This window comes from Netta rufina, assembly GCF_964035555.1.
Source record: "Netta rufina genome assembly, chromosome: 23".
Classification (NCBI taxonomy): Eukaryota; Metazoa; Chordata; class Aves; order Anseriformes; family Anatidae; genus Netta; species Netta rufina.
Window position 1 is genome coordinate 3704802 of NC_140147.1, and position 13888 is coordinate 3718689.

General features: G+C 53.5%; 1 protein-coding gene across 3 annotated transcripts in view; it reads left to right on the forward strand.

Annotated features, from left to right (window-relative positions):
- The window catches only part of RPS6KA1 (ribosomal protein S6 kinase A1), a 41333-nt gene that overhangs the window by 16177 nt on the left and 11268 nt on the right, over positions 1 to 13888 (forward strand). Inside the window, exons 1-4 of one of the 3 annotated variants that reach the window (XM_084300639.1) lie at positions 5041 to 5169; positions 7543 to 7590; positions 12463 to 12579; positions 13708 to 13789. In XM_084300639.1, the coding sequence (XP_084156765.1) occupies positions 5122 to 5169; positions 7543 to 7590; positions 12463 to 12579; positions 13708 to 13789 (295 nt within the window). In that variant the 5' untranslated portion in view covers positions 5041 to 5121. Of the gene's footprint in view, positions 1 to 5040; positions 5170 to 7536; positions 7591 to 12462; positions 12580 to 13707; positions 13790 to 13888 lie in introns of those variants that run through there. The other 2 variants (XM_084300637.1, XM_084300638.1) reach the window with 2 other exon arrangements.

The window sequence follows — 13888 nt, forward strand, 5'->3', positions numbered from 1 at the left end:
ACGTGCCTCTTTCCCGTAGCAGCGCTGTTCTTTCTCCGCAATCCCTTCTTGCGAACCTCAAGCCTGAAAGCTCCCTGCCAGGAATCCACCCCCCTCGTTATCCACTTATCAGGAAGTTCCAGTTGCCGAAGTCTCCGGTGCTCTTTATCCGTGTTTGTAGAAGTGACTTTGTCCAAGCCTTCCATCTTCAAAGCCGCCCTGCGGGTGGGCCCTGCCTTCCCCCACCCCGCGCGCTCGGGCGGCCTCGCGGAGGCTTTTGTCTGTCAAAACAGCCGATACCTTGTTCAGCGTGAGCTTAAAGCGTGCCAGGGCTAACAAAGCTGCCTCTCCCCACAGATCTGCCTCTGGGATTGCTCTAAGTTTCTCCCTCTTTTAAGTTTTGCCCATGTTTGTGCTGTCCTGTTTCTCCCTCCTCTTGCAAAAGCCGATTTGATTCCTCTCGTGTCTCAGCAGGGCATGGGTACAGCTCTTCCCTGCCTCTGCAGCCTCTTTTTATGCACCTTCCAGGAGTGAATTCTTCTACAGCCTTTCCTGGTCTGAGGATGGATGGAAGTGGTTGAGGAGCTCAAGCGAGAGGTTGCATCTCTTCTCCGTGACCTTTTGTAGATGAGTGCAAGCACGTACTAAACTAACATAACCCTGGCTTGTAGGGCACAGTGAAAGAGCGGTCAGCTCTCTGCTTTGAGCAGGCAGCCCTGCAGCAATGCTTGGCTGTGTTTTGGATGATGCTGGAGCAGGAAAACTGGAGCCCACAAGGTTTCGTACCCACGAGGGAGGCCAGATGCGGTGCTGAGGGAGCTGGGATGGCACAGGGAGCGTGGGCAGGAATTAGACCGGTTGGAACATGTGCAAGAGATCAGGACAGATTCTCCTCTTGGGCAGAAAGGTTTTTAAATCGGCTTGAGGTTTCAAATTATTATTATTTTTTTCTTTAATTGCTTGTGTGGTATGCGTAAGCACGAGAGAGGTGGCTTCGTAAATTAATCTTTGAATACAACCGTGATACTGAAATGCCTGCTTGATTAGAAAAAGAGGAACTCTTGAATTCTCCAAGCTGTTTTTTAAATCATTATGATCTCGCACAATGTTCTGCTTGGCTGGACATTGGTTTTTAACTTCTCTTCCAAACTGGAGTGAGAACTACCTTGTCAAAACCCGGATTTAATACTGCTGGCTACCACTTTTCAGCTTCAAATCTGCAGCCTCCCTTGGTTGATACAGGTTGCACAAAAGCCTGTTCCAGGTCTCTTCCGAGATCGGCGTTATTGTGAAATTCTCAGGAAAAGAACTGACTGTCCTTGCCAACAGCGGGGTTCAAACCCAGCCTGTAACACTCCATCTTTCTGAAGAATCTGCCCTCCTGGCAGGCCAAGAAACAGCTCCCTCCCCTACACAAACAAGGAGTAACAGCTCCTGCTTATTCTGACCTAGCTCCTACTCTCCCCTCCCAGCAAGGGCTGGCAGAGGTGGTGGTTGGGGCGGTGACTGTGCTGCGGGTTAGCGCAGGTACACGGTGACATTTCTCAGCCTGCCGGGGCAGCCAGCTCCCAAAAGGTCCAGGAGCAGCCGCGGGCTTCTCGAGAGAGAGGCGCGGGTGGGAGGGCAGGTTTCCTGTGGGGGTAGCTAGCGTCGCCTGCCTCGCTTTCCTGGAAGTTAGTAGATGGCAAGAAAGTGAGTTAAAATCTGCAGCTGCTGCTACGACCATCTTGTTGTTGTGGGCAGCACTTCCTCTCGTGTCAAAATGGCTTCTGCCCTGAGAGCTGAGTGTGCTTCTGGCAAATCTCCCTCCTCTTGGTCCCTCCTGAGCCCATCTCTCCAAACAGCTCCTTGCACCCTCCGTGCTGCCTGCTGGGTCTGCTCAGATGCACGTACCACAAGCCAAAGCCCTTCGCTTGCAAGGGCACAAGTGTTGTCTCTGCTCAGGAGGGAGCTGTGCAGCTCAGGGATGGGTGCTCACGTGGGATTTCTCATGCTGGGACCAAACCTGGGTGCCCCCAGGAGCTCCTGGAGGTGACCCACCAAAGGAGCGAAGGCAGAAGGAGGTGGTCCTGCTGCTGCTGTGCTAGCAAACGAGAGCAGCCGTCCGTCAGCCCTGCCAAATAAGGGCTGAGCAGGAGGGGAGCAGTGGCTGGTGAGGTTTCTTTGCTTTGTTCCCCTTTTTGAGAACCACCACCTTTAAAAAAAATAATGTTCCAGACAGAGCTGCCTTTGCCTCTGTGCTGCCATTGCCTCTCTGCTCTCTACAAGAGCAAAAAGCACACTTGTTTCCTGTGAAAGCTCGCAGGATCCCTTTGCTTCCCGTTTATTTCAGGCACTCTCTAGGGTGGGAGCCCCAGTTACCAGCACTTGCTGCTCAGCGGGGCGGTAATCGCTCCGAAGTGGATTGCACAAAATAACTTGATGCAAAAGTTCAGGAGCACCAAGCTTCCGTGCCCTTGAGGCTGGCACCTTCCTGCAAGCCCCCAGGAACAGGCTGCACTGGAGAGAGCTGCACCCCCAGCAGTTGTTCTCTCTGGGCTGCAAGAGCTCAGAGGTCATCTTCATCCTGCTCCTGCTTGAGACCTTCAGGCCCGGCCCGCAGCCGAAACCTCTGCTGAGGCTTCGCTTCGGTCTTTGGGGCACGAGCCCACTGCTGGAGCGTGCTGAGATGGCAGCAGCTGCCTCTCCTCAGGCAGCAGTTCTTCACGCCATCGGCTTCCTGTTCGTGCAGCGCCGAGCCTTCCCTCCCCTCTTGCTGTGCCGGTGTTTGCAGGGCTTGGTGGGATGGAGCTGGATCCAGGCGGGAGGCAGAGGCAGTCCCCTGGGTATTCGGGTCTAAAGCAAGTGAGCAGGGGGTCCTGGTTATGGAGCTGACGTTAGGATTTGCTGGATTTAGCCCTACAGGCTTGTCTGCCGACACAGAATCGGATTACAGCATTTTTAAACCACGCGCTGGGATCCATTTGGACCTGGCACCGTTGGATTTGGGGTGATGTCTTTTTTAGGATGTTTCTTGCTTACGGCAGGAGGTTCACACTGAGCTTACAGCCGCGTCTTGGCGCTGCAGTGCCAGCGTCTGGCCCACTGCTGCTCAGATAGCATCATCGCTTCTCCTAGGACCCATGGGTATAGAACAGAAAGAATTGGCAAGCCCACTTCTGTCACCACCTTTTTGCTTTTTAAAAAATACGGAGTAAGGCCTGAAAGCAACTTAAATCTGCCCTGAGAGTGTCAAATTCAGCACGGATGCACGAGGTCACTTGGGAGCGTGACAGCAGAAGGCTCTTGTGTTGGCTCAGCCTGGCTGTTCCTTGCCCTGAGACCCACAGCTTGCCTGCCTGGGCTGCGTTTTCCTTGGATTTATGCTTCTTGCTTTAGACGTACCACCGTACAGGCAGCTAACAGATGGAATATTTGGTCCTGGTCCCTTCTTGTGGGAGCAGAGGGAGCAAAGCACGCAGTATTGAGGTTTCTACTCCTTCAGCAGCCTTTCCTATCGCGGCTGTTTGCAGCACCTGAAGTGAAGATGGCTTCTGCTTCCAACCAAGACTGCTTTCTGCTCCCTGGCTTTAGCAGAGGGACTTCAGGGTGGGCCTCTTCCTTGTGGAAAGCCCCAGGAACTCAGCGCACTGTTTGTAGGTGAGAGGAGGGGCAGGCGGGCTGAGCAAGGTCCTGGCAAGGCAAAAAGAGGTGAGGATGAAACTGTGCTGCAGCTTCAGCTGGGTTAACATATAGGTCAGAAGACTGATAAGAAGAGAGGCTAGACCACAATCTAAGATACTCAGTCATGCTTTCTCACGACCACACTGAAGCAGGCCTGCCTTCTGGAGCTGCTTTAATTCCTTGCACGAGTCCTGGCTGCCCAAAAGTAAGCTCCAGCTTCTCTGTTTCCCCGCTACGGAATTGTTTTGAGGTCTGTCGTGTCTCCTGTCACAGGAGGAGGGGGAGATCCCCAAGAACCAGGCTGTGTAAGTGGAAAGGAGCCGTTGGGATGCTCCCGTGAGGACACAGCTGCAGCCTGGGAGCAGTTTTCATGCTGCAGCCCAGGGCAGCACCGCACAGCTTGCCAGCTGTGGACACTGTGAGCCTGCCACATCGTGCAGCAGGAGCAGTCACTTCTGAAAGCAGCAAGTGTGACTCGGGAGGTGCAGAGCGGGCACGGCTAGCGGGGCTGTGTAAAACAGCAAGTGACCTCGCAGTGACACTGGTGAGACGGCAGGGTTGCTCCAGGAGCCACCTAGGGCACCTGCTTTGCATAGAAGAAGTGCAGATGGCCTCTTGGTGGGAACTGGGAGCAAGCACACGGCTCGCTTTCCTTGCAGACAGACAGGGAGAGAGAATTAATTCAGAGCCGTGGCACTGAAGCCCTCCTTCCCCTCCATGCTAGTCCCCGTGCCTGCACTGCCTGACTTGGCCACTTCCAGTTCCTCCCCCCTGGCTGCTTTAGGACACCTCTGGATGTCTGAGGGCACTGCACGGGGCAGTGGCACAGCGCAGGAGCTGACCCCGAAGCAAGCAGGCTGGATTGTGCAACCCTGTCAGCTGTCAGTGTGCAAACCTCGCCTGGGGCCTCGCAGCGGTTTCTGAAAGACCTGATGCAGCAGGATGCAGATGACCAAGCAGAGGCTGTGACACGGGGCAGGGACAAACGGGGAAAATGTGCAGAAAATGGCTCTTCCTGGCCCCTTCCCTGGAGAGGTGCAAGCCTGCATTTGAACACCCGATGTACGGGGTACGTTTGGGCTGGAAACATCACTTGTGCCCCTCAGGACGGGGCAGTGTAGCTGTGGGGAGAGCCAAGTGTGCTCAGTTGCTCTCTCTGCATGCCTGCGTGTGGAATGGGATTACAGGACCCGTCCTGCTGGGCAGCCCGCTGAGATTTGCTGATGGAAGGAGCCGTGCCTGAGCACCACCAAAGTCCCCTCGTGTTGTCTTCTGGTCGCTGGTGCTGCGCAGCGATCACCACACAATGCAATTTCCCCATCTGAAACCACAGTTTCCTTTCAGCGAAAACTCCCAAAATACATCCCAGTGACGTAACTACTACTTGGGGTTCTCGTGCTCGGCTGGGTGCTGCAGAGAGCTCTAAGTTCGGAAGGCAGCTTGCAAACTATGGGAGAATAGCAGCATAAAGCTTTGGAGATGCTGAGGCTCCTCTTCCGCAGCAAGCCAAGGATCCAGGAGGCAAGTGTCGAGCTGGTAAAATATCTGCTCTGCGTGCAGTACCGTGCTGTCTGTTCTGCAGGGCGCAGGGAGAAGTCGGCGAATCGCCCGAGCTTGGAGAGCCAGACCTTGTCCAGTTTTAATTAACAGGTTTTGCTTTTGGGAAAGGCATTTCCGATGGTAAAGCTGCTTTCTAAGAAGTGTCTTTCCTAGGTGCTGCCAGAATTTGGGAATGTTTTGGGACCAGAGCATGTGTGAAGCAACAGAAATTAAAACAGCTTCTGGTTAGTTGTTGATGAATAGGAAGCGAAATGCCAAAAGCATAATCTGTTTCTAGCTCTTGCAGTTTTTTTTCTTGCATTTAGATGTGACTATATCAACCAGCAAAGTGACAAAATGCGAGCAAAAACAAACCTGTCTCTCGGCTTCTGGCTCGTAAAATCCTTCCTCAAAAAAGGGGAAAGTGGGAGAGAGGACTTGTATTTTGAACTTGGTCTTGGAAAGAAACCGAGCGTGTCCCCAGCCCCTGGTGCAGGATGTCTGAGCCATCTGTGCAGGCAGAGCGCGGCGTTGAGAAGTTCAAAAGAAGTTGTCTCCTCCTCTGCCTCCTGCCACTTCCTGGACTCGAACCTGGTCGGCGGCCGTGGGTGTTCTTTTATTTTCCAGGAGTGGTGATTGTAATTTCCCAGCGGAGGGATCTGTGTAAGATGGCCTCCCCGAGGCCGTGGGCGTCGGAAGATGGCTGAGAGCTCGCTGGAGCAGCCTCTTGGCGCTGCTGGGGTGGACCCGCAGCGATCTGTGCCTTTGGGAGCAAAGCCAGTCCTTCCCCGGCGGGCACGGCGCTCGCTGCTCCCCGCGAGGTGTTGGGGAGCCCGAGCCGTGAGGGAGCAGGTTCCCTTCTGAGTGTGTGCCGTCCCCAGGGGCACCGTGAGGGTCTTGTGGGCACTTTTGGGCACTAGGGCTCGGGAAGGGGTTCAGCTGGGGCTCTGCTGGCTGCCGAGCACGTCGGCTTCCCCCCATGGCAAGTGGGACAGCCACCTTGTCCCAGACCTCCCAAAAGAGACCTCGGCCACTCCTGCACCACGGCGGAGAAAGGAGGGGACGAGGCGAAGGCGAGGGCCCCCTCCGATCTGATCAAGTCCTTCCGGAGCTTAAAACCAGTTAATTCTGAGCTCTGATCTCGCTGCTTTTGCGGCTCCTCCCTGCCCTCAGGGCTGGCTTTTTCTTCTCTCGCTTCTCCATAGCTCCTGTCCTACTTTCAGACCTGCTGGCAGCCAGTGGCAGTCGCTCTGCCTCACGCTGCGCCCACCCGGTGACATTCTCGGCGCCGTAGAGCCCTGCCAGCGCCGCGGGCTCCCACGTGTTCGGCGTGCTGACTAACGGCTCTGAAAGGAACAACAGAAGTCACAGCTCGACTCTCTCCTTAGATCCCTTCTGTGCGCAGTCACACGCGTTTTATCTCATCTGCAAGCCGAAGACACGGACCTCTCAGGGGAAATGTTTCAAATGCGATTTGATTTTTGGGGTGGTTTTTCTCTTCAAGCTTCAGCTCGTTCTCTCAAAACCAGATGAAAGCATCTAGCTGCCACAGCTTATCTACGTGCATTTGTAAAAATACAGCAGGGTAGGGATCTAAGCTCTGTCCATCCAAAAACTTCTTCCCCATCCAAGTTTTTGGGAGGAGAAGCGTCCATTTCCTAGCTGAGCAGCAATTCTTTCCTAAGCTCCCTTCAAATGTTTCTGCCTTTCACTGGAAGGGTTCACAGAATTCTGGCTGGTCCCAGAGGCGATGTAAAATAATATTTCTAATATTGCTCAGGGACCTGTCAGAGCAGCTGAGCTGCCCTTCCCTTCCCTGCCCTCGAGGGATGTGGTGAGTTTTTCTATTTGAATACGTTCCTCCTGGCTGCTCTAGAAATGCCGAGCGTGCCCTTGAGGAGAAGCCCTCTCTTCACCACTGGGGTGCCAGACTTCTCTGCCGTGCTGGAAACTGGGGACATCGCTGCCAGAACAGATGCTTTTGGAGCCCATCCAGATGTAACAGAGCAAAATCTCGTTTAGACGTTAATCAACCTGCCAGAAAGTCAGTCTCCCTCTTTGGTGGTGGTGCTCTGGTTCTTGGGGAACGCGTGTATCCAACCGCCAGCACCACGTCCTTCTCTGCTGCCTGTCAGAGCCTGACAAAGGCTTTAAGAGCAGCTAGCTCCCCCCGGCTCCTCCTGCTCTTGGACCCACCAACACGGCTCAGGATCGCATCCTGAGGAGGGGTGTGCGTGGTGGGACACAACCAGGGACTGCACACAGCTCGCCTAGTCTTACCAACCAAATTATTTGGGAAAACTTGAGCAGAGTATCACAGCCCCTCTGTGCTGACGCTCGTTTATTGTTCCACAGGCAAAGTCAGACATCACTTGGATAGAGAAAGACCTTGAGGACTCAGCAGACAAGGTAAGAGAGCCAGCTCCAGGCGGTGCCTCCAGGAGATGCGTGCGTGCAGTTCTCGCTCGGTGCCATGGCAGGTGGTCCCCACAGCCTCACACGGGCACATGTGCGAGGGCGTGAGCAGCACTCACAGGGACCTCAAAAAAAAAACAACCCTTCCTCACAGCACGCACCTAGCGCCCCGTCTCAGCTAGGTGGAACTGCTAATACAGAAAGCAGCGATTAGTCACCTGCTCACATGACATCCTAGACTTGACTTCATCCTCCTCCTCCTTCCTCCCCACACCAAACCCCTTTCCGTGCTGTCACTTTTGTCTCCTGCAGCTTTCTGATCTTGTCAGCTTGCTGGGGCGGGGGCTCCAGCGCCGTAGCTACATGGGTGTACCGTGCCTTTTCCTGGCCGTGTTTTACGGGCTCTGCTCCCAGGGGCTGATAGCACGTAAAATTGGTGTGGTCGGAACAAAATTTATCAGATCTTCGAGAAAGGGCACTGGGTTTGCGTGCTGGTTGGGTGCCTGCAGCTCCTGCGTGGTTTCACCGAGCAACGTAGAGCTGCCTGGGAAGTGGAAGCTCGTCTGCGGACGGGATTTCTGCTTCAGTGGGGCTGTGGCTGAGTGTGGTGGGTGTCAGGAAGAGCTGGGTCTCGCGAGGACTCCTGTTCGTAGCTGTGCCGTGCTGTTTCACGCTGCTCTCTGGCACCTACTCAGCCTCCCAGTGGCTTTGGACCTCACCGCCTGTTGTCGAGGTTCCCTTTGTAGAGCTGGGACCAGCTGGCTCCTGGTATGAAATCATTTTGTTATCGGTTATCAAAGAACACGGTGCAGGGCGGAGGAGGGAAGACATTCATAGTCTCTCTGGGTCCAAACCAAGATCCTCTTTTGAAACCGTGCACTCCGGAGGATTTCAGAAATCAATACTGACACGGAGTTATTTCTAATTGCAAAGGTGTGTGGGTGTCATTTTACTCATTTCAAGGGGTTTCTGTCTTATCTGCACTCTCAAGGGTGTTGCTGCAGAAGATATCTGTCTGTCCTGACCCACTGCAAAGGTCAAAGGGAAATGGGTTTGGAAGGGGAATGAGGCAAAAAGGGTTGGTTGGAAATAAAAAGGAGAAAAATAAACTAAATACCTCTCTTCTGTCCTGCCGGTACATTTGAGCAGCAGTGCGTTCAGACACTGTCTGCTCCAGAACTGCCTTTACAAATAAAACACCTTGCATGGAATTGCCCAGGGTGGCTCTGAGCTAACTCCACCATCCCCAGCAAGGACTCATGTCCAGCACAGAGCTAGCAAAGGCCTAGATGCAAACCCCAGGGATGGCAGAGGATTTGCCCGTGGGATTGGTGCACACAAATCCCGCTGTGAGTGACCCATCACCCCCATGCAAGTGCAAGAGCAGAGACGTGCAGCTTTCCTAAGTGCTGTCACACTTCTGTGTGGGGTTTCTTCAGTGTTTCTCTTCCTTTTAAAAGAGTAAGAGGTTCCCAGAATACTCCCCTGGTGTGGAAATACCCCCAAAGTGTGAGCCTGACATGAGATTTGTGCGGTACGAGGTGGAAGTCAGGCTTCAACCTAGCAGACCACGCACATTTTCTGTGTTGTTCGAGCGGAGAAACCAAAGGCGAACGAGGAGCCGTAAGAATTGTTTTTCTTAAAACCAAAACTAAAAAAAAAAAAAAAAAAAAAAAAGCCCCAACCACAAGGCCTGTTGCTGGGGAGCGGGAGCGTGAACCTGCCTCGTGGTGCGACCGAGTCGCTCGTCTCCACTGCGCATCTGCCAGCGGGGCTTTAACCACCTGCAGCTCCTCCATCCGCCAACCTCCAGCGCGCGGGGGCCTCCCTGTCCCCGGCAGCCAGCCGGCAGCGGGGCTGGGCGATGTTGAGCGGGATGGGAGAATGGAGAGGGACCCTAAGCTTCCTCGCATCTGCACCTTCCTCAAGCTGTGGCTGCACAGGAAACACCGAGCGAAGCCCTGCAGCCTGCAGCTGCCTGCCCCCAGCCAGCTCTCCAGCCCGGTCAGTATTGCCAGCCACTCGTTCAGCTTGCCAGGGGGCTGCTTTGCTTCATTTTGGGTCGCTCCTTGCTCAGCCGAGGCTTCAGATGAGTTTTCGGGGCAGCCTGGTTTGCTTTTCTTTTTGCTCCTCGTGGAATAGTTCGTTTCGTGGTGCCGTTAAGCAAGGTTTGAAGCTGATGGTGAGAAACCTGGTGCAAGTGAAGGCTGTTAGTGCTACAGGTTAGTGGCACAGAGGTGCTTTTGTGCTGGAGACTTGTTCTGGTGCGCAGCGAAACAAGCTGCTGGAGCTGGTCTCCAGAGCTGCAGCCACTGAACTGCAAGTTACTGGATGAGTCCCTGGGGGAAGCTCCCTCGTGTCAGCAAGATGCCAAACATCTCAAAGATGTTCTCAGAAAGCTATCCGCAACGTCTCCACAGATGCCACTTTTGGTCGAGTTGGTGTGTGTGCATGTTTGCTTCTGGGCTCTGGCTGGCAGGCTGCGCATGCAAATCTCTGCCCGCCAGGAGATGCAGCTGGGGCTGCTGAAACCACTCGCAGCCACACAGCTGGTCATGCTGTGGGCCGAGGACAAGAGTTCCTGTGGCTGTGGTCCAAGGATGGGTCCAAATGTCTCGGAGGAGGACACGAGTGTTTATTTTAAGTGCTCCTCTCTGCATAGGTGTGTGAGGCTGCAGGGTGAAATACGCCCAGTTACACAAGTGCTGTTGCTGCGTAGCCTTGGTTTGTTCAAATGTCTTCGTGAAGATGGCAGGAGGGGAGGGAAGAAGCCCTGGCAGCCTGCAGCCAGCCCTGTATTGCTGCAGCTGCCCCTCAGGGTGTTTGGGATACCGGCTGCTCCTTTTACTGTGCTTCTGCACCTGAATGCTCTGACCACGAGGCAGGTGGGGTGGTCAGAGCCCCTCGCGTGTGCTCACAGGAGCGTTCCTACAGCTCCCAGCTGGTCCCATCCCGGGTCTCCCAGTGAGAGGGACAACCTGGAAGGACCACAGGAGGAGCGCAAGCCTGTGGGGTCCTCTGGGCTAACTGCTGGCAGGAATGGGAAGCTGTTTGTAACCAGCTGTCTGCCACGGGCTAAGCCTCTGAATGAAACCAGAAGTGCAAAGCGGGTGGTTTAAGCTGAGAGATGGTATGGAATGTGAGAACTTGTTGGCATGGGGGTTTTAAGGGTTTGACTGCGGTCACTGAGGTGATGGTAAGAGCAAAAGGCAAGACAACGAGGGGGGGAGCTTCTGTCCTGTCCTCGTACCTGTCTCATACACCCCCCTCGTGCTGTACCGCCGAGAGCATGAGCTTCTCTGCCACATCTTAGTGTCTGAACGGTGCGGGATCTTGAGACAGCAGAGCTACCAACAAACACAGACCAAAGCCACTTCCTAATCTAGACAAAAGGCAAACAAGAGAGTGGGAAAGGAAGGGTGCGCGGTGCCGTCCTGCAGGTAGGCGACCACATCCGTGTGCTCGGCGCAGCCGCCCTCCCCAGGAGGTGTGCGAGGGTGGGGAGGGGGCCGGGGCTCAGCGTGTGTGGGAGGCGGAGGCTGAAGCTTGGTTCCTGTTGTTTTTAAAAGCTGCTTTAACGAGGCGGCTTCCAGAGCACGTCTCTGAATAGTTTTAGAAAAGGAAGTCTGATTTTTCCCCCCCCACCACGCTTGGCAAGAGGAAAATCTAAATAATAATTCCAGCTTTCTGGTGCTCTGTGATGGCCACACCTGCCCTAGGCTTGGAGATCAACCAAGTTTCATGCCCTTTGGAACATAATTGCTGGGCCAAATAGCAACCAGACCATGGCTAACACTGGGTAACGTGGGGCTGAAGTGCTAAGAAAGCTGGACTTGCCCTCACAAGACGTGTAACCACAAGGGGTTTCTGGCCTGAGTAAGACTGGTGTCTGTAGCAGTGGGTAGTTGGCTCCAGCTCTCCCCATGGGCTGTAGGGGAGGTGCTGGAACAGGTCTGGAGCAGAGGAAACCTAGGTGTAGACCCACTGGCTAGGTGTGATCCATGAGAAGTAGAAGAAAAGGCACAGCTGCAAGGCTGGAGGTGTGGAAGGTCTCTTCCTGCTTGGAGGTGGAAATAGGAAGCGGCACGAGGTGCCTGGGCTTTATGCACCAGGAGGGTGGACAAGTTTTGCTGGGGAAAGGAGATGTTTGTGCATCACCTCGCTGTCCGTGGCTGTCCTCATACGCTCCTCAGACCACTCTGGTCTAGCTTCATTGATAAGTTTATTCTAGGTACTGCTGATTAGGTCTCTTTTCCATTTTGTTTCTTTTTTTCTTTCTTTTTTTTTTAATAAAAGAATGTGTTTTAAACAAAACATGTGCCAGAGACCTTGGCTTCCCCTCAATCTTCTTGAAGGCTTGAGTCTGTTAAAAAGCATCATCTGTATGTGCTGAAGATGCACTAAGACTTATGTTGCAGAGTTGCTCAGATTGCTGAGCAGATGGGCTCCAACATGTCTGATTTTTGCCAGCCCTGGCCGTGTTTTGACAACAGTGCTGTATTTTTGTGTTGTGGGATTTTTAGTGGCATAAACACTCCTGTTTTTGCCACCAGTGCCTTAAAAAGGAAGGTGCTTTTAAGCACTCTTCTGAAATGCAGTTCAAAGAAAGGAAAGGACAAGGGAGCGTAGCGTTTGGGGAGAGTGGGGGATATTTAACAAGGCTGCCTAGTAGAAGCCTACTGGTGACTTATTTGTTCCAGATGTTGAAGCCAGGAGCTACCTGTGACAAGCACCAGCTTTTATGGTTCTCTCAGATGTGGTTCCTGTGAGTCTGCAGCTACAATCCTTGTTCCTTACTTGGACAAGGCTTTTTTTCCTTCTTGTTCAGGAGTATATTCCCAATCAACTGTGTCCCCTCTTTTTCAGGGTGAAGGCGTTGTGAAGGAAATCAACATCACGCACCATGTGAAGGAGGGCTCTGAGAAAGCCGACCCTTCCCAGTTTGAGCTTCTGAAGGTTCTGGGCCAGGGCTCTTTTGGCAAGGTGAGCTGAGTTCTTCCTGTGCGTCATGCCAGATAAGTGATCTTCAGAGAGATGACAAAAGGGACTGTCCCCAGCGTAACCACCTTCCTGATTCTCACCAGATCGTGGCTAAGGAGAATCTGACTGATAAGCCCACATAGCAAGTGGCTGCTTCTAATTTGGAAGGCAGCTGGAGAGATGCCTTCTCATAAAGGCCAGGCTGTATGTCCAGAGCCCCCCTGTAAGTCTTTTTTCACATGATCAGGAGGAAAGAAGTATTATTGTGTTTGTGAGTGCAGGTGTGGCACAAGGCAGAGGGACCTCCTGCAGCCCTCTAGCAGGCTGCCAGACTGCTTGGTCGCACTGAGGACCTGGAGGGCTGGGGCTTGCCCCTCTCTTCTCAGAAACGATGCTGTGAAACAGGGCTGGGTTTGGCCCCTGTTTACAGTCCAGTTTCCCTTCTGTGAAGGGTGAAGGAAGTAGCCTGTAACTCTTATCTATTTCAAAGTTCAAGCAGTCCAGGTCTTTTTGCAAGACCGTCTGTTCCCACATTAAGTCTTCAGCTTCGTCTCAGTCAGTTGCCATCACCAACAGTGAGGGCTCATGCAGCAGCAGCAGTGGGCTTTACTGCAAAGAATGGCAGAGGCTATTTGAAGCTGTCTAAAACCAGGCAGTACGGCACACCAGGGAAGGGAAGGAGGTAAAAAAAAAACAGCAAGGATTTCTGAACAGTGAGTTGCTCTTGCTGTCAAACTGGCGTGTCACCAGGAGGCTTTGTGGTACGTCAAAACATCACAGTGAGTCTCCCGGGATGTCGGACACCGAGTGGCAGGAGCTGAGAGTAGGTGGGGTGACTTCTGTAGTGGTTGCTTCAAGCTAGGAACACGAGGCTGCTCAGGACACTTAGTCACAGCTCCCAGGCATCAGTCACAGCCCCATGATAACTGCAGGAAGGAGCAAGAGGTGTGGAAGCCTGGTGGAGGAAAGTGCAGAATAAAAGCATGAGTGCTGTAATGGCTGGAGACAGGGTGTGAGACATCCACACACAGCACTTCCCTGAAAACCTCATGGGATTTGCCACTCTGGGAGGCATCCAGCTCCTGGTGCTAATGTTTAGTGCTTAGCTCGTGTGTTCTTCTTCTGCCTCAGGTTTTCTTGGTGAGAAAAATAACACCACCAGACAGCAACCATCTCTATGCCATGAAAGTGCTCAAGAAGGCAACACTGAAAGGTAGGAGAGTCTTACTGTGATGCTCTTTTCCTCCATGTCCTAAAAATGGATGGCGAGTGGCACTGGGAAAATGTCACAGCAGTCACTGCTGGCCCTGGG